Genomic DNA, 24,209 nt, shown 5'->3' with positions numbered 1-24,209 from the left:
TGTTATCGGAGACTGGCGTGGGATATAACCATGAGACGGGCATGGTTATAGTTGAGGAAGAGAGATGGGGCAGGTTGAGCAAGGTTAGTAATTTAATTATTAGTCCTAAATAAATAATAAAATATCGTATATTATTTGTTATGAGGTTAATATTGTAACAAAATTTGTAGGTTATTAAGGGTGCAAATAAGTTTCGTACACATGGATATAAGCACTTTGACAAGATATCGACTATATTTGGGGACACATATGCAACAGGAATGCATGCCCACCCCTCCAATACAGCACCCCCCGCAATCATTTTGCCCACTCCCAATGATGACGATGATGAGGAAGAGGGTTATCACGTTAGTCCCCCACCTTTACGTAAAGGTAAGAAAGCCAAAAGAGATAGTTTATCTCCCAGTATGGCTGCACTCTTGTTATGGCTGCACTCTTGTCAGGTATGGATGAGAATTCTGCGAGGAGAACTGAGAGAATGAAAGCTGCAATAGAGAAAACAATTAAAGCATCTTCTACTTCTACTCGTGTATCTTTATGTGAGAAAGGAGATGATGAAGTTCTCTCTCCCTCTAAAAAGGATAAAGATGATGAAATGTTTGAAGCCTACATGCTCCTTTTACAAAAAATACCTGGAATTGAGATGGCCCAATTCGCTAAGGTATCGAAGTTGTTACATGATTCTGAGAAGTGGCAGAAAGTTTTTCTCAGTTCTCCTGAGGAGATAAGAATTGGTTGGGCACTGAATGTTTGAGTCTTTCTTTATGGATGATTTTGTTTTGTTGTTTGTTTAACTTATTACTATCTCACATTTGGATGACTATAATAACTAAATATTTTTATTTCTTGGATGACTGTACCGCTATTATTTAAATGTTTTTCTTATTAAGTTAAATGTTTTGCTTATTAATTTAAATATTTTATTTATTACTTAAATGTTAAGCTTATTAAATCAAATGCTTTGTTTATTATTTAAATGTTTTGTTTATTATTTAATTGTTTTGCTTATTAACTTAAATGTTTTGCTTTTATTAAATCTTTAAATAGGGCAATGGATATGTGAAACCATATAAGAAGAATAATTCAATTTTATGACGATGAGGAGGACAATGAGAGTGTCTTAATATTTGCTACTCTTTTAGAAGAGCAGAACTTTTATCAAAAGAGGCGTTATAGGGATTCCATTTTACAAGGGGAAACGTATGTTATGGAGATTTTGAACAGCCATAGAGAAAGATGTTATGAAAATTTTAGGATGTACCCTGAAGTTTTTAGAACATTGTGTAGTACCCTGAAAGGTATAGGGCTGAAAGATTCTAAATTTTTAACTGTTTATGAACAAGTGGCAATCTTTTTGCTCACTTTATCTCATAATCATAGGAATCGTGTTGTAGCTGAGAGATTTCAACACTCCACTGAAACCATTTCTAGACACTTCGATGCTGTGTTACATGCAGTATGTCAGTTGGGCACCCATATCATTGCCCCTCCTGATTTTTCTGTGATTCCGAATAAGATTAGAGAGTCTTCTAGGTTTTTCCTTTACTTCAAGAATTGCGTGGAAGCTATAGATGGAACCCACATTCCTGCAACTCTGCCAGTAAGTACACAACTTCCATTTCGTGGTAGAAAAGGTTACACCACACAAAATGTAATGGTTGTATGTGACTTTGACATGAGGTTCACATATGTGTTAGCTGGGTGGGAAGGCTCCGCTAATGATTCGAGAATCCTAAAGAAATGTATTGAGAATGAGGCAATGAACTTTCCAGCTCCACCAGTAGGTAATATTATCTAACAAATTCACTTAATATATGGTTAGTTTATTATACTGTATATATCTTTATGTGTTCTAAACATGGTAGGTAAGTATTATTTGGTGGACTCAGGATATGCCAACAAGCCTGGTTATTTGGCCCCATTTCGAGGTCATACTTACCACTTTCAGGAATACCGTAGGACTAGACAACCTCGTGGTCAGGAGGAAGTGTTCAATCATAGGCATTCATCTTTGAGAACTATAATTGAGCGATGCTTTGGGTTGTTGAAGATGAGATTCGCTATTTTGAGGGCAATGTCTCCTTATAAGTTTTCAACACAAGTATTAATTGTAATGGGTTGTTGCACATTACACAATTTCATCACAAATCAGCATCAGCCTAATGATTTATTTGATGGTAACAATCCTCCTCAAAGTGATAGTGAAGATGATGAGATTGTTGAGCATGTGCCTTCGGCTCAGCTTCGAGAAATGGATCAGTTGCGTAATATTATTGCTGATCAAATTTGGAATTGTCTTTAGCACTCTTGATCCTTCTGAAAGTGATGGTATATTTTTTCTTTTATAGGTCATATATTTGTTGCTATTGTAAGCTTGTAATATATATATGTAATATAAATCATTTTTGCAGATATATAATTCAACTTAAATGCTATTATTGCAGATATGAAGTGTGTTGATGCTCTCTTAAAGGCCACATGTGTTGTTATGAAGATGATGTGTCGTTGCTATTGTCATTCACTTTATGAACTTCTTATCAATTTTTACTGACAACTATGTATTGTTAATGCTTCGTTCCAAACATTTTATGTACAACTTAAACTTGTTTAATTTGTTGGTTGAATATTTAAAGACTTGTAAATGGTATATACTCTATTTCAATTATGCTTTCAATTGGGTTTGTTTTTATTTTAATGTTGTGTTAGACTATACAGGTAACATGATAACAAAATTGAAGCAGGTTATTGCAAAGAACTTGTAAATAGGTTATTGCTAATTTTTTTTACAAATTTTGGCTCTCATGCAGTATAGTAAAATGTGACTAGAAATGTTTTTATTTTTAATGTTGTGTTGGACTATACAGGTATAATGATAATAAAATTGAAGTGGGTTATTGTAAACAACTTGTAAATAGGTTATTGAAAAATTATATATATATATATATGTATATATATATATATATATATGTTTGTGGGTTCAAATTTCTCCATATCTATTAAAAATATGATAACTATTTATAAATATACATAAAATTTATAAAAACAAATTAAAAACAAGGATAACCAAACATGTTTTTTTGTTTCTGTTTTATTTTTTTTTTTGACAACAGTTGGACTGACCAAACATGCTTTGTTTTCAAAAATTTTGAAACGCATGACTTACCAAACATGTTTTGCATGTTTTTGTTTTCGACATTTCCACAGCAAAACATCGTTCCCAAACGAGCTTCCTAATTTTTTCCAAAACACTCCTACAACAAAAACACTCTTTCTGTTTTAGCTAAAAACAAAACGCCAAAAACAAAGCGTATGCCAAACGGGCCCTTAACTGTAGTGGATGCAACAATTGTTTGACGTATAAAATGAAAAAGTTGCAATAATCCTAGGGTTTGCGTTTCCTCGTTTGGTCTGGCGATTTTGAGCGAGTCTTGGCGACAGCGGTTCCACTACTGTATTCAGCCGATTTGTTCTACGATCTCTAACCAGGTGCATGCCTCTCTCTCTTATTTTATCTTTTCCAAACTTTTGACTCTTAATCGTATGATTAGCGTTGGAAGTATGGTCGTATATATCTGTATGTATATCTGTATGTATTGTGGGTTTTTGAAGTCTGCCTATGTATGCTCTTCAATCGATGATCAAAATCTCTAACCAAAAGGAGAATCATTCGTCACTCGAATACAATCCCCAGGTAGAATCCCTCCAATGGCTCAGGCCCAGATCCGAATTTAGCCGAGGAAAGGTCCCAAAAAATATTAATTTTACTAGAATCTGCTTCTAAACTTTTTGATCCTTTCTACTTAGAGAACAACTAAGGTTTTATATCAACCTTACAGAGGCATTGATTGGTGTTATCATCAATCCCCACATTAAATCCTTGACGCATCAAATTCTTACTCCATGACACTGTAATCAAGCATGGCCTGCCGCGTAATCGACATTGATAGACACAAGAAACTAAATTCTGAGCAGTTCTACTGGTACTAGACAAGAAATCAGCAACTTGAACCCCACTTTCACCGAAACAAGAAGGAAAATCCTTCATTCTGACACCAAAAGAACTTGATTTCCCTTTTCTATCTCTATCTGGTTAATCCATAGACAGTTGGTGTTCACTTCTAGTCTTTTACAAACAATATAAATAGAGCTCAGATAATGAAAAAACAGGACAAACATAGACAGTTAACAAGGGAAGAGCCTTTTACCTCAGTTAATCAGAGATAAACTCAAAGACCCATATTAGAAATGCTTCAAAATCTGCCTGGCAAGACTTGATTTGGTCTCCACATTTAGTTTGAGATGCATATTTTGCACAAACAAATAAATCTAAGTTCAATAAAGCACGAGGGTCCCTCCAAGTTAGAGACAAAATTGGGGAATGTAGATGGTGAGATATAATTTTAGAGAGAGAAAGAGACAAAAAAGAGAATACTCAGGCTAATTTCACTGTCAATGCCCTCAGCCAAAGACCAATTCTAAACACTTAAATAAATACGGATGTTTAAAAGCCCATAATTTAAAATTTATAAATTTTAAAAAAAAAAACTATAATGCTATTATTTAAATGCATATTGACGGATATATAATGCGAGAAGTTCATGTTTTACACACACCCTAAATTCCCAAAACTATGCCAGTGATGCCATCTAAGACTACAAATATGCAGATCGTATCTGTAACTCTTTCCTGAAGGAATTTGAATTTGAGTAAACCCTTTTGCCTTTGTACGCGAATCTGAGTTCTCTAGCATCGCAGCTCAAAATTTTACCATTATACCAATCAATAACCCAATGCTGATTTATGGATATAATTAAAAGATCAGGCCCCTCTCTCTCATTCTTATGAAAAACGAAGCTCTGACTTTTCATCTTTCTATTTTATTTATGTACATAGTACAAAAAGTATATTAACACCCCATGTCCCAGTTTAGCAAAAGCTAGTTGTTATCACATTTTGACTAATAAAATACTTGACACATGGGATCCATTATGATAATTCAAGTTCTTTTAGGGCAGAGTGAAAGTATTGAGTTAACCCTATTTAAACAATTTTGCGTTGGGTTTAATTATTGAGTTTTTGAAATATGGAAAGCTCTAAAAATAGAAGCCATAGTTATCTGGCTTCTTCCCAAATTGGGTCCATTAGTCTTCTTTTTTTTTTTTTTTTTTTTTTTCCCCTTCCCCTTTGATAGGTAATGAGGATTGAGACATGGTCACGACTATCACAATCGCATAATATAAAATAACTACATTGTTGATATTTTATCCCCGGATATCAGAATAAAAATGAAAAATTCTGGCTAACTTTAACTAATTAGTTGTCAAAAGGCCAAACTAGCCATCACTCTGAGAAGATAAGAAACCAAGTAAGAACTTAATTTATTATTATCCACTTTTAGTGAGTTCAACTTCTCCTGAAAAGATCCATTCAACTTCTGTTCCTCTAGGAACAAAAATAGAATATCAGACCAGAAACTCAAGATGAGAATATGTATATGTCCACAACTAGATCATAAAAAATAAGAAATACCTTGTAATTTTAGCTATACATTAGCCAGTTTGGTACACTCTTTCTCAAGTTCCGTCCCCAATTGTTTTACTTTTAACTCATGAGATGCTTCAATTGCTGCTAGAGATCTATTTTTCTCTTCATTTTTCTCAAGTTGCATCCCCAATTGAATTACTTTTAACTCATGAGATGCTTGAACTTATAGGGCTTTGAGTTATTGAAGTAATAGTATGAGTTATTGAAGTAATATATATTATTTTTGTTGTTAGTGTTGTTATTAATCTGTTAGATGGATATCAATGTTAAAAATTTGGAACAATGTGGTGAATATCTGACAATTGAAGAAGAAGGGGTGGCTGAAGTTACGAAAGATGGAAAATTGTTATGGGATGACTCACTTACTGAAAAATTCTGTAATATTATGGAGGAACAAGTTAGGGCTGTCAATCGTACTGACACAACATTTAATCCAAAAGGTTGGACTACTATGGTAAAAGAAATGAAGGTTCAAATAGGGAGAAAATTTGACAAAACCCAACTTCGGAATAAGTTTAACCAATTGAGGACAATTTATATCGAGTTTAAGAAAATGTTATCGGAGACTGGCGTGGGATATAATCATGAGACGGGCATGGTTATAGTTGAGGAAGAGAGATGGGGCAGGTTGAGCAAGGTTAGTAATTTAATTATTAGTCCTAAATAAATAATAAAATATCGTATATTATTTGTTATGAGGTTAATATTGTAACAAAATTTGTAGGTTATTAAGGGTGCAAATAAGTTTCGTAGACATGGATATAAGCATTTTGACAAGATGTCGACTATATTTGGGGACACATATGCAACAGGAATGCATGCCCACCCCTCCAATACAGCACCCCCCGCAATCATTTTGCCCACTCCCAATGATGACGATGATGAGGAAGAGGGTTATCACGTCAGTCCCCCAACTTTACGTAAAGGTAAGAAAGCTAAAGGAGATAGTTTATCTCCCAGTATGGCTGCACTCTTGTCAGGCATGGATGAGAATTCTGTGAGGAGAACTGAGAGAATGGAAGCTGCAATAGAGAAAACAATTAAAGCATCTTCTACTTCTACTCGTGTATCTTCATGTGAGAAATGAGATGATGAAGTTCTCTCTCCCTCTAAAAAGGATAAAGATGATGAAATGTTTGAAGCCTGCATGCTCTTTTTACAAAAAATACCTGGAATTGAGATGGCCTAATTCGCTAAGGTATCGAAGTTGTTACATGATTCTGAGAAGTGGCAGAAAGTTTTTCTCAATTCTTCTGAGGAGATAAAAATTGGTTGGGCACTGAATGTTTGAGTCTTTCTTTATGGATGATTTTGTTTTGTTGTTTGTTTAACTTATTACTATCTCACATTTGGATGACTGTAATAACTAAATATTTTTATTTCTTGGATGACTGTACGGCTATTATTTAAATGTTTTTCTTATTAAGTTAAATGTTTTGCTTATTAACTTAAATATTTTATTTATTACTTAAATGTTAAGCTTATTAACTCAAATGCTTTGTTTATTATTTAAATGTTTTGTTTATTATTTAATTGTTTTGCTTATTAACTTAAATGCTTTGCTTATATTAAATCTTTAAATAGGGCAATGGATATGTGGAACCATATAAGAAGAATAATTCAATTTTATGACGATGAGGAGGACAATGAGAGTGTCTTAATATTTGCTACTCTTTTAGAAGAGCAGAACTTCTATCAAAAGAGGCGTTGTAATGATTCCATTTTAAAAGGGGAAACGTATGTTATGGAGATTTTAAACGGCCACAGAGAAAGATGTTATGAAAATTTTAGGATGTACCATGAAGATTTTAGAACATTGTTTAGTACCCTGAAAGGTATAGGGCTGAAAGATTCTAAATTTTTAACTGTTTATGAACAAGTGGCAATCTTTTTGCTCACTTTATCTCATAATCAAAGGAATCGTGTTGTAGCTGAGAGATTTCAACACTCCACTGAAACCATTTCCAGACACTTCGATGCTATGTTACATGCAGTATGTCAGTTGGGCACCCATATCATTGCCCCTCCTGATTTTTCTGTGATTCCGAATAAGATTAGAGAGTCTTCTAGGTTTTTCCCTTACTTCAAGAATTGCGTGGAAGCTATAGATGGAACCCACATTCCTGCAACTCTGCCAGCAAGTACACAACTTCCATTTCGTGGTAGAAAGGGTTACACCACACAAAATGTAATGGCTGTATGTGACTTTGACATGAGGTTCACAAATGTGCTAGCTGGGTGGGAAGGCTCCGCTAATGATTCGAGAATCCTAAAGGAGTGTATTGAGAATGAGGCAATGAACTTTCCAGCTCCCCCAGTAGGTAATATTATCTTACAAATTCACTTAATATATGGTTTGTTTATCATACTGTATATATCTTTATGTATTCTAAACATGGCAGGTACGTATTATTTAGTGGACTTAGGATATGCCAACATGCCTGATTATTTGGCCCCATTTCGATGTCATACTTACCACTTTCAGGAATACCGTAGGACTAGACAACCTCGTGGTCGGGAGGAAGTGTTCAATCATAGGCATTCATCTTTAAGAACTATAATTGAGCGAAGCTTTGGGTTGTTGAACATGAGATTCGCTATTTTGAGGGCAATGTCTCCTTATAAGTTTTCAACACAAGTATTGATTGTAATGGCTTGTTGCACATTACACAATTTCATCACAAATCAGCATCAGCCTAATGATTTATTTGATGGTAACGATCCTCCTCAAAGTGATGGTGAAGATGATGAGATTGTTGAGCATGTACCTTCGGCTTAGCTTCGAGAAATGGATCAGTTGCGTAATACTATTGCTGATCGAATTTGGAATTGTCTTTAGCACTCTTGATCCTTCTGAAAGTGATGGTACATTTTTTTCTTTTATATGTCATATATTTGTTGCTATTGTAAGCTTGTAATATATATATGTAATATAAATCATTTTTGCAGATATATAATTCAACTTAAATGCTATTATTGCAGATATGAAGTGTGTTGATGCTCTCTTAAAGGCCACATGTGCTGTTACGAAGATGATGTGTCGTTGCCATTGTCATTCACTTTATGAACTTCTTATCCATTTTTACTGACAACTATGTATTGTTAATGCTTTGTTCCGAACATTTTATGTACAACTTAAACTTGTTTAATTTGTTGGTTAAATATTTAAAGACTTGTAAATGGTATATACTCTATTTCAATTATGCTTTCAGTTGGGTTTGTTTTTATTTTAATGTTGTGTTGGACTATACAGGTAACAGGATTATAAAATTGAAGCAGGTTATTGCAAAGAACTCTTAAATAGGTTATTGCTAATTTTTTTTTACAAATGTTGACTATCATGTAGTATAGTAAAATGTGACTAGAAATGTTTTTATTTTTAATGTTGTGTTGGACTATACAGGTATAATGATAATAAAATTGAAGTGGGTTATTGCAAACAACTTGTAAATAGGTTATTGAAAAAATTAATATATATATATATATATATATATATATATATGTTTGTGGGTTCAAATTTCTCCATATCTATTAAAAATATGATAACTATTTATAAATATACATAAAATTTATAAAAACAAATTAAAAACAAGGATAACCAAACATGTTTTTTTGTTTCTGTTTTTTTTTTTTTTTTTTTTTTTTTTTTTTTTTTTTGACAACAGTTGGACTGACCAAACTTGTTTTGTTTTCAAAAATTTTGAAACGCATGACTTACCAAACACGTTTTGCATGTTTTTGTTTTCGACATTTCCATAGCAAAACATCATTCCCAAATGAGCTTCCGAATTTTTTCCAAAACACTCCTACAACAAAAACACTGTTTCTGTTTTAACTAAAAACAAAACGCCAAAAACAAAGCGTATGCCAAACGGGCCCTTATACTACGAAAATTTTATTTTTCTTTAATTCACTTCACCTTTTTTTTTTTTTTTTTTTTTTACTTTTTATTTCCATCATTAATTTCTTCTAACTAAACGAGAAGTTATCTCACGTACTAGGATTAGAATTTGAGTCATTCTACTGGCGTCTCTTGAAGTTTGGACAGATTAGGAAGTAGTAGACCATTTAACGGTTATTACTTTGACCTCCTAAACCCATTAGCCGTTGACCGAAAATTGACTTTGAGTTAAAGTAAGTAATGTATTTATATTATAATAATATATTGTATTGCATTTTATATTAAGAAATATGGCAAAATTATCATTTTATAAAATTTGGTCGATCTGCTAGAAAGAAGATGATGGGGTGTCTTTGAGCACACACCAAATCTCAAAGAAGGTTGAAATAATAGACTTAGGGAAGGTCGATATAATTTACCTTATGCTATGTTTGAGAGTACCAAATTGACAACTTAGATTTAAAATTAGAAGAAATTTAATTAAAATTTTAAATTAAATTTCCTTTAATCCCATATTTAAAAGTACTAATCAATATTAAAAAATGCAACATTAGAATTTTAGTACATAAATAGCATTTACTTTGGTTTGTGTCTGATGAATATATTTGCCATTTAACTATTACCAATGGACTACTACATTTTTATAGCATCAAGAATTAGGAACATTCTAAAATAGGCAACCATAATACTCTAAAAAAAACCCTCAACCACCCATCAACCATGTACTCTTATCTCTCTCATCTGTGCCTTCTGTTTCACGGCCATTCCCAACTACAAGCATTCTCTGCAAACCTCATGGACCATCATGACTCACATTCTGACTAAGCAAAGGCACTTCAAACCTACACAGAACCTGCTTGAGACAATCTTTGTTGCCAGCGGTTTTGAATGCTCTGGCGAGGACCCATGATTGTCCAGATTCAAATTCCAAGTTTTGAGCTGGCTGGTGATAATTTACGCCAATTTAAAGATGGCCCAAGATGCAATTCAAGTGTTTGAACACACGAGGGTTGATGGGTTCAAGCCTCATAAGCATGCTTGTACTGTGCTTGCTTTTGAGTTCGTTGGTGAAGGTTTGGGTTGACTGACATGATATGGAAAATTTACAAGATATTAAAAGTTGGGGTTGTTCCAAATATTCACATTATCAATGTGTTGATTCATGCTTGTTGCAAGTCCGGCGATGTGGAGAAGGCAAAAGAGTAGTTAAGTGAGATGGAGCTTAAAGGTATTTTTGCTAATCATATTACTTACAATACACTGATTTCATTGTATTCCAAGAAGGGTATGCACTATGAAGCTTTGTCTGTTCAAGATAGGATGGAAAGAGGTGGGATTTGTCCCGACATTGTAAAGTATAATTCCCTTATCTATGGGTGTTGTAAAGAAGCTAAAATGAGGGAGGCTTTAAGAACTTTTTGGGAAATTCAATTTTCCCCAAATCGTTTGAAGAAGGCAGGATCTAGGATGGAAATAAACTCTTGAATGAGATGAGTGAGAAGAAGATTGCGCCGGGATAATATCAAGTGTAGCACATTAATTAATGCTTATTGTAAATAAGGAGATGTAGAGTCTGCATTTACAGTTAGAAAGAATATGTTGGATGCTATACTGAAACCTGGTCAGTTTACTTACAAGGCATTGCTTCATGGGTTCTGCAATGCACAGAAGTTGGACAGTGCCAAGGACTCGTTGTTTGACATACTTGGTGCCGGGATTTTCTCTAAGCTACTGCACGTAAGGTTGGCTTGTGGATAGTTACTGCAACCAACACAACGGAGAAGCGGTAATAGAATTGCTGGCCGAGTTTGTTGAGAGAGATATTGGCCTTGATGTCTCAGTATACAGGGCACTAATACGAAGGTGGTTTTGTAAAAAAGACAAGGTTGACTGGGCTCAAAGAATATTCAATATAATGCAGGGGAGAGGAATATTAAGAGATGGTGTTGTTTGCACTGGTTTGGCATATGCTTGCATTGAAAGCAAGTAACACAATTGTTGCTTCAAATATGTTGGATGAAATGTGCATAAGGGGTTTGATGATAACACTCAAGATCTTAAAATTTTTCAGTGATGCTTGTGCTCTTGACCATGCCGTCTTAGATATTTTTTTGGATCGTTTGGTCAAGAGAGGCCTAATTTCGAAAACAACATTCAAGTATATCCAACATTTGAAACTACTGTCTTGGAGGAAAATTGGGGATAGATTTAAAGTTGCAAGCACAAGTTCCATACTGCATCAAGATGATCTTTGGCGAATGCATGAACATTTGGCGCACATATACATGGAGATATCTACAACGGAATGGTGGTAACAAACGAACTAATTAGCGAAACATCAACTTCTATTGTTCACAATGACCTTCAGTTTCCATGAGGATTGAACAATTTGTTGTAATTCATCTTTCTGTTGTCCAAATTGTTGGAATGTAGTTTTTCTGTAAAGACTAATGTGTAAAGGTGGTTTTTTTTAGATTGTTTGCATCATTGATTGTGATGTAGGATTAGTGTGACTCCTATAAACTGTGACATGATGGTCAGAAGGTGGATACAGGGCAGCACTGTAGAAGTAACAGAGCATTATAAAAAGTAATAATTTCAATTTTTCTTGATTTTTGTTTGGCCTATAAAAATGATCAGTTCCGATGGAACCGGATGGGCATGCCAGGAATTGCTATAGTTCCAGAGAAAGATCCAAACAATATTCCAGATGGAAGATTGCAAGACCAGACGATTGTGAAAAGGTCTGAAATGAATACCTCTGGGTTCTTTTTGCCTTTGAAAAAAAGACTTCGAGACTACTACTTGGCTAGGAAGGAATGAACTACTTTTGAAAGTAAAGGACTTGAAATATAAAATACTGTAATGTAAAACAATAAAGTGCAGGACTTAAGCTAGACATATTAAAATTGCATTGCAATGAAAATATAAATTGTATTGAAATGCTGTATTATTGTGTGTGTTGAACAGACATTTTAAGTTACAAATCATGCCCTATTTATAGAATTGTGGAATGGCAGTTAGCATGGGCAGTTTTATTACCAACTTTAGATGCCTCCAAGTGGATTGGTTAGATTCATGCCATGTGTCCTACTGCATTCTTCAGCCTTCATAATGCTTACACGTGTAGGACCATGTTTTCCTACATTTCTACCATTTTCAGCATGACTTTCCATTGGCCGGGAAGAACCACTCTTCCAATGGAAATCCTCCACATGTCCCACGTTTTCAGGTTGTGCGCTCAACTTGTAACCACGTTATAGTCCACGTTTTGCCATTTCTACTACTTATTCGGATGACATTCCACTGGAATCTTGCACATTCCATTGGAATAACCCCTCTTTTATTAGAAATTCTGCCACGTGTCCTACTTGGAAATCATGTTTTCTAACTGCTTACCTCTTGGCCTGCCATGTGTCCCATGACTTTCTATTTGCATTTAACTGCTTGCTTCCTTGGCTGCCACATGTCCCATGACTTTCCACTTGCATGTAACTGCTTGCTTCCATGGATGCCACGTGTCCCATGACTTTCCACTTGCATGTAACTGTTTGCTTCCATGGATGCCACGTGTCCCATGACTTTCCACTTGCATGTAACTGCTTGCTTCCTTAGCTACCACATGTCCCAAGGAGGTTACTTCACCAAATGGCTTTCTTAGATGAATCCATGTGTTGCTTTATGATTGCATCCACGTTTGCATATCACCCTTCCACTAGAATTGGCTACAACTTTCGATTGGAAAGTGATCGATAATTATGGTGCAAATAGTTATAGTTGTGGCCCTTTTATTAAGTCACGTGTCCAACTTGAATTGGTTTTTAGTCAAAGTCTTTAGAAGATAGTGATTTCCACTGGAACGTTAAAGTAACTTCCATTGGAATCGATCAGGGTAACCTTTCACTAGAAAGTGGCTGATAATTATGGTGTAAACAATTTTATTATGGGTTTGGTTAAGGAAAACTTGTGAAATTAAGAGTATTAGGGTACAAAAGGGGATCAGGACTAGCTATACCCTGGGATTTTTGGACAGGTGGTGTTACTTGGCCGATTCCGCTCAAGTAGAAATTATTAGATGGTCCAGGTCCATTTGACACGTGACGTACAGTTAAATTCATACCGTTGTTGAGATTTCTTTAAAATATATTAATACACTATCGTGGGGCTATTTTTTCAATTGAAGAGTCTGAATTGAATTGATTCACCAAGTATTTATGGACCTGGACCATCAACAAACTGTGGTGGGTCCCACATGCTATCATACATCTTCAACTTCTGAATTTGTCCAAGTAGAATTATTCTTTTGAGGAATGTACTAAAAAGCTATTGCAATTGCAAGATTGCAACCATTACAAGGGTGTAACATGTTAGAGGAAGGTTTTATATGGTAAGAAATTATTGGTAGGATTGTGAAGCTAGGGGTTTAGGTTGGAAGATTAAAGAAATCGGTTGTTGTTCAATGTTGTGAATAATGATAAAACGGGGTAAATTACACTGAACTCCAAGCTTAATTATACACCGCATCAAACTTATGCATTTTGTTGCACTAATATCCTGTGTAACAGATTGACATATGAAAGTTACATTTTTGAGTAAATTTATGTTTTTACCATATTACTCAAAAAATTAATGTCCATAAGTCAATGCAACAAAACTCATAAGTTTGATATGGTGAGTAATTAGCCCAAATCTCAGAAAAGTTTAGTGTAACTTACCCTTTAAAAAATAGCACCTTTGTTTAATTAGTTATTGTTTTTTGCCGTCCTTAAATGATCATGCACGGTTAGGGCTTCTAAAAGGGTTTTGAAAAAGAATTCTGATTATGGTTTTGAAAGGCTAAATTTAATGCAACAAATTAAATGAGAGAAGGGACCACGGGACTACCAGTCCGGTTGGTACCGAAAAAAAAAAAAGTTACGGATTCAAGGCCTAAATTGAGACAAGTTGTTTGGTCAATCGAAATAAAAAATTAAGAATCACATTGTTTGAAGGCAGATTCGGCAATTTTGTTTGACGGGGCAACCAATAATATGATAAGAAATTTTGAACTAAAATTAAAATACACGGAGGGTTTTTTTTTGAAATTTTTATTCTTAAGATTTTGCGAAGCCTGTGAAAGGAGAAAAAACGTGGGTCTTTTCTGAAATTTGAAAAAAATTGTTGAGAAATTGAGAGGTCATTGTGAATTTTGGATTTATTTTTAGGGATTTTTTGTAAATTGTTTAGGAGCCTCAAGCAAAATGAGGATTGAACATTTTCTCAATTAACTACACCACCACAAATTAAAACCAGCAGGTTTCGCAATAGTCACAGCTTCTGGGCAGCTTTTATAATTATTAAGATTTGTATATAGAAAATATAAAAAAACAAAAATTTAATAGCGAGTGAAGAGTGTTTTCTAAATTTGATTCTTTAAGCCTAGGTCTTTTTTATTTTTGAAAAACTTGTTGGGCAAATGAACTAAAAAAATGAGGGACTTTTTTCTTAAGAACTTTTATGAATATTTTAAAAGTTTAGTGGGATACTTTTATAAATTATAAAAACTTATGTATAAAAAATACAAAACTAAAGTTAGAAAAAAAAATTATTATAGTAATGCTATAACTCGACCAACCTTCAATCTTCTTGTAAGATTACACATAATGATAACCTTAATATAATGATAAGTAATATCCTTCCAACTAATAGCTATATTTTTTGCATGTTTAACTTTCTTTAGAAATGTTTGTTCATTAGTGTTAGTTTTGCTAACATAAAAAATAGACAAGAGAAAAGAATACGAGTATATCGGAGCGAGTTTGGGTGAATGGAAGAAGCTAACGAGTTGTAGCCTCTTATATAAGCTGAAGACGTTACAACCAACTACTAATAATATTCTAAAATACTTCACAAAGATATATGATATATACAAGTTACCAAGAATTCTAAAAAGTTATTTTCTCATACCCAAAAAAATATATATATATCGATCACATGAATGTCTGCATGCCATTACCATTTCAAGGGCTCCTATAGAATTCTCTACAAATCTTTACATAGTTCTAAAATATTGCACAAAGAAATCTTAATATTTACATGTTGCTAAATCTTTTTTAGAGACTTTTAGGTTAAGTTACACAATTCTTCACAAATATTCAAGCCCTCCACACTTAGGAAGGGCACCTACTTGGCGTTTGCATGACGCAACCTTCAATTTTAACATAATGAAGCAGTGGGTGAAGATTTGGACTGAAATAAATAAGTGAATTTGTCTCGATAAAGATTACGAGTGAAATAAAAACCGCGCCCTTCCGCTCGTAAGATAATTTATTTTTTTTATTATTTTTTTTTTTTCAAGTCATTGGATGCCACTTTTGAGCATATTTTGTGCCTTTTTTCTTTCTTTCCTCACAATTCCATTTATTTATGTTTCAATATTTGAATTTACCGGGAAAAAAGAGAGAGATTTCATGTTGGACTTGCGAGATTTTATATTAAAAAGATGTTTTGTAGCTTTTGATTAATCAATGATTATGTAAACTATAATCACAATTTGAGCCATGCTATTGGGAGAGCGACCAGAGAAGGTGGAAAACTCATTGAGCAGTTGATTATAAGTAAAAAAAATTCCAATACCAAATGTCTTCAAATCCTTAAAAACGTCTCTAGCTTACGGTATTCAAAATTGATAAGAATGCACAAGAACCTCTCTAGCCTATGATAATTAGAAGGTTACTAATATCTTTTCATAAAAGAAAAGGACAAATGTTAATGGAAAGGAGCAGTGAGGGACTTAGAAAATTGTATAAGAGGGGTGGCCCTGATCAACAATCATAGTGGGATCATTAAAAATTGAGTGAGCATTCTTAAAATTTTCAAGAAAATTGAGAAACTTTTAAGATTTTCACAAAATTTGTAGGTAATTTTGTAAATAAAAAAATTCAGTGGGCAACTGCCCCATTGAGCCTTTCATGGGTCCGTGCCGGGAGGAGGTTGAGCACACACACGAAACGGGTGACGAAAAATATCTTTTTTCAGATAACATATTTTTTAAATTTATTTTTCGGTATTTAGCAAATGTTCAAGTGGAGATTGAAGCCGATTCCTTTATATGGGGTGTAAAAAATAACTTATCAAAAATTGATAGGTAAGTTATTTTTGTTATGTTTTATTTGTTATTTATTTATTTATTTATTTTTTGAAAATATTTTATGATAATCAAACACCAAAATATATATATATATATATATATATATATTACATGGGAGTTCTAGCCGAACAAGGGAAACTGGAAGCATTACCTGGGCCGGTGTTTGGCATGGTACCGGATCAAGGATTGAATCTGCTTTAATACCGACTATAACAGGTCGAGTACTTCGCGATTTAAGTTTAACACAAAAGCTTAAGTTATTAGGTGAGCTTAACACCCAACCAGTATATACACATCCACTTTCCTATCCGAATCCGATCCGAATCGAATGCGAGACAAATCTCCACTTGTAACACACGGCTACTACAGTGCACCTACCTTGTTCCCTCAAACTTAAAACAGCTTATCATCTATTCCACAGCACCAACAATTAATAATGGAGCTATAGTTTAAGACATTTTTTTCCTCAACTTGCAAACTCAATTACTTTTTAGCATCTGAATCTCACCGTTTGAAGCCATATTTTCAGGCACAACTAATGGTACTAGTCTTTGAGGACTCTAGAGCAGATCCTAGTAGATCAAACCAAATCCATTAAACTGTGATTTGTTTTTATATATCACAAATCACAACCCCAAGTGTCTACCTCTATCACATGTTACCTTCTTCACCACCCCTTAAATGTGCCAATTGTCTTGACAGAGTCGGAGGCAGTCACCAAACTGGAAATTCATATAAACAATCATCTTCAACATAGCTCTGTCTATCTATTTGCTTCTTCAATGGAAGTTGTTTCTTCAAAAAGAAGAAGAAATACCTGTAGCAGTTTATACCAACTACTGCTCTTTTCAAATTTTCTTATTGTCTTCCCAACAACGAGTTATGAGAATTCAAATGCCAAAATTTTCACCTACCAACATGGCTCTGTGTCTTTAAAGTGTTTCCAATTTGTCATGTTACAATACTCATAAAAGAGTTTTTATGATTCATTGCATGAAATGACAAAAATAATAATAATAAGGGCGGTGCTACACGACCCGATCACTATTCACCCGACACCAACCGACTATCATACGTGGCTGTCCAACGTGGCAATTTTCCTTTTTTTTTTTTTTTTTTGAACCAGATGCACCTTCTCTCTCCCTCCTCTCTTTCTCTCTCTAACAATCGAGGGCAAACCTATCTTTCCGGCGAACATTCTGCGACCACCGGTGAACCCATCTTCTCCATCAAAACTATCTTTATCCCTCTCCAATAAATTCTCTCTCTCGAAACCAGTACATGAAACGAAGACCCATTTTCATTGTCAGAAAAAAAAAATACAGAGTCAGTTTCTCAAACCCTTGATGAAATTGGGGGCGATCGATCTCCATATACAAATCCAAAGAGCTCAATCCATCACCCTCCATGGCCTCCACTTCAATCTCACCTCAACAACCCAACCAAAAACAAACCCATTGAGGCAAGCATATATATATATATATAGATATTTGTAATTACCTAAAAAAATATAGAGATTTGTTGTGCATCTATTTTATCATGTAGATAGAGAGTGAGCAGAGAGAGGGGTTTGGTAATATTGCTGATGCGTCTTTTGGGTTCTTATTTGGTTTTCAAGGTCACATTCAAGATACAGAGAAACCATTGATGGTGGTGGAGGTTTTTTTTTTTTTTTATTTTGATAAATTGTATGCAACTAATAGAATAAATCAGAGAATCAGAAAAAACAAAAAAAAAAAACACAAAATGAAAACAACGACAGATGGAAGATCACTGGAAAACATAGGCAGATGAAGGAGCGCGTGGGCGCGTGAAGGGCGAGTCAGATTACTCGCAGGAGCGTGGGCTTTTTCTGTGTGAAGATGCAGAGAGCAGCGGCAGAAGTCAGTGACGGTTGAGGGTGGTGTTGACGATGTAGAGAGCAGCGGCAAAGCATGGCCTTTAGATGCAGAGTTTTTGAGACGCCGGCCGGCCAGGGAGCTTCAACCCAGTCATAACCAAATCGCTAGAGAACAATCGTCGCCGTCCCGTGGGTTCAGCCTTGCTTGCCAATGGCGACCACCCAAACAAGCAGAACACCAACGAAATACAGTCACTCATTGAAATCGCCGTTTACATCGGTTAATCCGTTGAACCGAGCTATCCGTCTGGACTCATCCGGACCGAGGTCGGCGGCGGTGGAGCGGTCTGGAGGGAGGAAGGAGAAGCGACAGAGGGGAAAGTTACGTGAAGAAAAGGCAAAAAAGTCACTGCCTAGTTGTACCAATCTACATTTGACAAGTGTGTGTCGGTTTCTTTCGGGTGAACAGTAGTCAGGTCTTTTAACATTTGTCTAATAATAATAATAATACTCACTTAATGTCTTCTCATTAATTAAAACACCATAAAATGAAATAAGGCATATACTTGATCCGTGTAGTTTATTTTTGATAGATATAATTGAATAGTTAAAACTGAAATCTGTCTATCAAAATCCTCCATGCTACGAATTACATAACAAATGATGAATTACTCATCGATGAGACCTTTTGATCCATGTGATGAGATGACATGAAATGGATTCAGAATGAATTTTGTTATGCTCACAGCATGAGATGAAGGTAGGTAATTGCTACACTGCATTTAAAGAAACGAGCACTGGATAATCTATTTAGTCAGCACTGGATAGATGAAACTAGAAAATAAAATTAGATAAACAGTAGAGACAAGTCTGTATAACAGTAACATAATCTCATCAAAACTGTAGAAGTTCTAACACTGCAAAAACTGATGTGTCCGAAGAAAAAAGGCATACAAATTTCTTAATTCAGAAACATAGACAAAAGCCACAAGGAGGTTAAACATACACTATGGTAATTGAACTCCTTTAAGTGTCTATTTACCACTCACCTATAGCCAATCAAAACAAGTAACAAACAGTCCAAACCCATGTTACATCAATTTATGTGACCCATGAGCTTAGAATCTTCACCGAACTATTGCCTCGTCCCAATTTCAAGATAATCCATGCATGTGACCATCCAGCTTGCTACCATGCATGTGAAGCTCCAGCTCACCACCATTTATACACGACGTTTCTTTGGTCGTCGGCACCCATTATGGGGAAGTCGCGTTGTGTCCTCGAGGTATACGATTGGATTCTGATCTCCTCGACCATGGGTATAGCCCTCCCGGAAGCTCAAGATTGCTTGCTTTTTCTTCTTAAAATAAGTAAACCCACTCACTTTTACAACAACCGACTTTACTCCCATACTCCTTGCGATTCGTCCAACCTGTTCTGCAGTTGCCTCACCAGAAAATCGACCCGATGATTTAGTACCTTCTTTCTGTTCCAATAATCCTACAGTAGACTTAGCCTTTGTGTTACCCTCAGAATCAGTCAGAGTAACAAAGGTATTGTTGCGCAATATCTTGATATGGACAATGTCTGCATTTTGATCAGCATGATTTCGAGGATCCCCCCTGCCGTCCTTCCCATCTTCATCCATAATTCCTCGCACGAAGTCCATGGATCTAGTATTCTTGCCCATCTCAGCTTCCTTCCGACTCTCAGAATGTATAAAACTTCTAAAACTCACAGCAGATGGTGGAAAGACATTCTCCTTTGCTTTCATAAAACCCAACTTCATACCAAAATCTCCCAAAAAATGGGATCCAGCTTTTGAATCTCCTCCCAACACATCAGCAGCATGATGACGAGAGCCACCTTTCAATTTCTCTACACAACCTGCAAATGCCAGGCATATTCTATAGATAACAATGATAATACTACAGTTAAGCAGACACATTATATAATTTGGTAATTATCCACTTTTTTTTTCACCATTTGTTTATGTAAGGTTTCTCAATAAACTCATTCGCTTCTAAATTGTTTCTCGCACACGCACACACATGCACAACCTTTTCTCATCCTCTACATTACTGCCCATAAAACAATGTTAATGGAAGATTCCCAATAATCCCTTTCATTCAGGAAAACACACATTATTACACCCACCAATCAATTATTTCCATTAAAGAACTAAATTGACATGGAAAACATTTACTCTGGTGGAGCCAATAGGGGCAATTCTTGGGCTGATTTGTCATCTCATTTGAGAGCCCAATTTAACCATATATTGGAAATGAAATCCAACAACCTGATATACATAGATATATAAGACATTTTATTTGAAATATATATTTGCCTAGATATATAACACATCAATCGTATGAAGTTAGCAAACTGTGGCAGAGTATTGAGTTATGTTGGGGGATCTAATAAATGGCAATTAACTCCCCAAATGTTGATCACATACCAACAACAAAGCCACCTCTATTTTGATCATCGTTGGGGTTGGCGGATTGAAAGTTCACAATCACACACAAAAAATTGATTTACCAGAAGAAAGAGGGTATATGGCATGGCTTGAAAGTTGCCAAAAGGGAGCCTAGGAAATAATCTGTTGAGAAATGTGCACTAACTATTAATTCAACTTTTGTGTTGTAAATTTGGGGAAAAAGAGGAAAATCAGGAATTTGTTTCAGGTTTATTCAGACAACAATGTGAAGATATCAATTGGGACTGAATCAGGATAATATAACCGTACATAAAATTACTCAAATTTCGATAAGCATCTTCCTTTCCTATTTTGTCCAGAAAAATCAATGAAGCTAGTGCGTTATCCCAACTACTTGGACTGAAATTATAATTCTTTTTCTGTTAAGGTACAGAAATGAGTGAAAATCTAGATTGCTAAATATGAATCAAATTTTAGCAGTACTACAAGGTGGGCATGCTGAAAAAATTCCCTTAAAAATTTACAAATTAGATCCTTCAATTGTTCAAATTTGAAAATGAAATGGACATACACTATATTCACCAATTACCTACCTAGGGTTTCTTGAGAATCTCATACATTTCGGCAGCAAGAAACCATTTAGATCCTCCAAAAATTAACCAAATAGAGCATAAGCCCATATACAACTCACCCTCAAGAAAATTTTCCAGCAACATTTCTCTATCAAAACAAACGGAACAGAAGCCAAAACAGGATATACATACATATATATATATATGATTAGACAAATGCATACATAATTGTAAAAGTTAAACGAAACAGTAACTTGCCTGGGAAAGCATTGGAGTGTTGTGAGCTGTGAGAGAGGGACTTCGCTGAGAGATGAGAGTTATTGGACGCACACAAGGGCGCATTGAAGGGGCGATCAGAAATGGGATCGAAGATCCGAAGAGCTTGATTGAAAAGACTGGCCTGGCCAGAGGATCGAAAGATGGATCGTTGGGCGATCATGGTCTTCTTAGATTAGGGTTTTGGTCAGGGCCGCCCTGAGATTCCAAATATTTTGAGAGGCCCTAGGCAAACTTTCAAATGTGAGGCCCTTAAGTTTCACACGCACAAAAAATATTATAAGAGTGCGGAATTTTCATACGATGTTTTCAAATTCTATAACTAATTTAATTGTGGACATGTGCATTATGCATAAGACAACTAACTAATAACTATAATCTTCATTCATTAAATCTTCACGTTCATTGACCAACTTCCTATGATCTTCATTCATTAAATCTTCATGTTTATTGAGATTTTCTTCATTTGCTTTTGCATTCAAATGTTCTTCATTCACCAAATCTTCAACTAAACTCTCTATTTGTGTATTGCTCCTAAAAAACTTAAGATTATCTCCTTTTTGAGATTGAATCAATTCTTCTTCTCTCTTCTTCTTTTTTTTTTTTTTTTTTTTCATGCCCAAATTCAAATTTTCTTGTAGACATAATGAAATCTCTTGAAATCTAAATAACAGGAACCATAATCAACATAAAACTAGACTTCAAAAAAATAATAATAATAATAATTTGCTTTGTTTAAAGAAAATATACATTACCTCAATATGCAATGATTTGATTCAAGTTCAAGGCAAATAACCTCACGAGATCCTAAGAAGAGTGTCCTGCTAGCATCTGAAAGAAGATCACAATTAACATAAAACAGATGGAGAATCAAACAGAAACAATAATAACTAAACATTGCCAATCATACAATAAATATAATAAAAAAAATCTAAAATCAAGCAGTTTGGTCGAATGATCTCCTGGCTGGAGTTTTCACTGGAATCTGAAGGAGAGGAGAGAAGACAAAACAGAGTATCCAAAATACAGTCCAAAAGTGGAAATGGGGAACAGAAAACTGCAGCTTCTTTTTTACATTCATTGTTTATATAGCTGCTAAAATTTGATGACTACAGATGACAAAAATATGTGGAGATGAGGTGACTATATATATAGGAGGCTGAACTTGTAGTGCTGAAGAAGTAGTGGGACTTTTAGGTTATATATGGGCCATGTGGCATCCACTATCATATATAGTTTTTGTCTTTCACTCTTTATATTAACTACACTTTGTGTTTTTTTTTTTTTTTTTTGGGAGCCAATTACCCCTTTCTTGATTTCAGGATGAGGAATCAACTTTAGTAGCAGTGATTGACAGAAGACCTGTGCAAATTAATAGAAAAAACCATTAACTTTTGTTTTGTTAAAGCCTGCTCTTGATTTCCATGTGTTTGTACATTCTGATGGCAAGTGCTTTGATAGTATTATTAACTGAAATTCTAGCTGAGCCAACTTCAAATAACATCAATAATGTTGGTATGTATCTTCATAGAAAAATAAAATATAAAAAAACCCTTAATTTGGCACTTTTAAGTCTGAGCATAATTTAGAGATCGAAAAAGTTAATTATTACCTCAACGGCTCAACCCACTAGAAGGGATCCCTAATTTTCGTAGGATTGAAAGTGAAAATGCAAAAACTTATGAGGAAAATGGGTATGATTGCTGCTGTTGTGAGATTGGAATGGAATTAGGGAGAGGAAAAAAAAAAAAAAGTTGCCTGCCATAGATTATGGACTCGATCGGCATGAAAGACACATGTAGAAAGGCACACATTTATTAAAATACTAAGAGAATCATAATATATTCATTCAGCTTTTGATAGCCATCACACACAGTGACACACACACAAAAAAAACCCTAGTTTGGAAGCTACTTTTCACTATTGGAACAAAGGTAAAGGCCCGAATCAAACGAACCAAAGTTAGAACAAATCAAATGATGAGATGAACGAAAGATAGAAACATTTATAAAAGATCGATTCGTGCAAAAGGCGAGAGGAGAGAAAGAGGACGAACATACCTTGTCACCTGAGGCGATAGCGGAGGCTGCGTCCTGCGGAGTGTCGAAGCAGATTGTGTCGTCTGAAACTTGCCCTAACTTAATAGTCCGTACTTTTTTTTTTTGTCCATCCCCTATGGGCCTCAAAATTTGAGGCCAAGGCGACCAAGACTTGTCCAAACTTAATTTTTTTTTTTACATCCTCTATGGGCCTTAAAATTTTGAGGCCCTATAAAATTTGAGGCCCAGGGACCGCCTTTCTCTCCTTGGGCCAGGGCCGGCCATGGGTTTGGTGGTTTTTGAATTTTTGCTTCTGAAGCAGCAGCGACGAAACTCTCTCTCTCTAAAGTGTGAGCTACAGAGTGAAGCCGTTGTTATTGAAGATATTGCTCTCCTCTTGAAGGCCCATCCCAGTTTTCAGTTGGACTGGGCTTCTGAATCTGCTAATAGACTGGCCCATATCTCAAA

General features: G+C 35.0%; 5 protein-coding genes and 1 pseudogene across 12 annotated transcripts in view; 4 read left to right on the top strand and 2 right to left on the bottom strand.

Moving 5' to 3' along the window:
- LOC132316043 (uncharacterized) overlaps positions 1 to 24,209 on the bottom strand; it is an 88,268-nt gene that overhangs the window by 15,396 nt on the left and 48,663 nt on the right. The gene's annotated exons all lie outside the window — the stretch shown is intronic.
- On the top strand, positions 1,208 to 2,302 carry LOC132316213 (protein ALP1-like). Its single transcript, XM_059814719.1, has 2 exons — positions 1,208 to 1,784; positions 1,866 to 2,302. Exons 1-2 carry the CDS (start codon positions 1,208 to 1,210, stop codon positions 2,300 to 2,302), a joined length of 1,014 nt encoding a protein of 337 aa, XP_059670702.1.
- On the top strand, positions 5,798 to 6,631 carry LOC132316212 (uncharacterized). Its single transcript, XM_059814718.1, has 2 exons — positions 5,798 to 6,181; positions 6,269 to 6,631. The coding sequence occupies exons 1-2, from the start codon at positions 5,798 to 5,800 to the stop codon at positions 6,629 to 6,631; spliced, it is 747 nt and encodes a 248-aa protein (XP_059670701.1).
- LOC132316211 (protein ALP1-like) lies at positions 7,133 to 8,323 on the top strand. The gene is made up of 2 exons (XM_059814717.1): positions 7,133 to 7,865; positions 7,947 to 8,323. Exons 1-2 carry the CDS (start codon positions 7,133 to 7,135, stop codon positions 8,321 to 8,323), a joined length of 1,110 nt encoding a protein of 369 aa, XP_059670700.1.
- On the top strand, positions 10,140 to 12,054 carry LOC132316210 (pentatricopeptide repeat-containing protein At5g38730-like; annotated as a pseudogene).
- Positions 19,242 to 23,863, bottom strand: LOC132316041 (small ribosomal subunit protein uS11m-like). 8 transcript variants are annotated; one of them, XM_059814530.1, is made up of 4 exons: positions 23,763 to 23,863; positions 22,458 to 22,523; positions 21,685 to 21,953; positions 19,242 to 20,301 (listed from the first exon to the last, which is right to left on the bottom strand). In XM_059814530.1, exons 3-4 carry the CDS (start codon positions 21,863 to 21,865, stop codon positions 19,637 to 19,639), a joined length of 846 nt encoding a protein of 281 aa, XP_059670513.1. In that variant the 5' UTR covers positions 21,866 to 21,953; positions 22,458 to 22,523; positions 23,763 to 23,863; the 3' UTR covers positions 19,242 to 19,636. The 8 variants fall into 8 exon arrangements, with proteins under 8 accessions (XP_059670513.1, XP_059670516.1, XP_059670518.1 ...); XM_059814533.1 differs by having other exon boundaries at positions 21,685 to 21,927; XM_059814535.1 differs by having other exon boundaries at positions 21,685 to 21,900.

This window comes from Cornus florida, unplaced genomic scaffold (genome assembly GCF_030987335.1).
Source record: "Cornus florida cultivar Cherokee Brave unplaced genomic scaffold, ASM3098733v1 CherokeeBrave_3.0.0_Hap2_Chr07, whole genome shotgun sequence".
Lineage (NCBI taxonomy): Eukaryota > Viridiplantae > Streptophyta > Magnoliopsida > Cornales > Cornaceae > Cornus > Cornus florida.
Note: the sequence above shows the minus strand (reverse complement) of the source record. Positions and strands in the feature narration are given on the sequence as shown.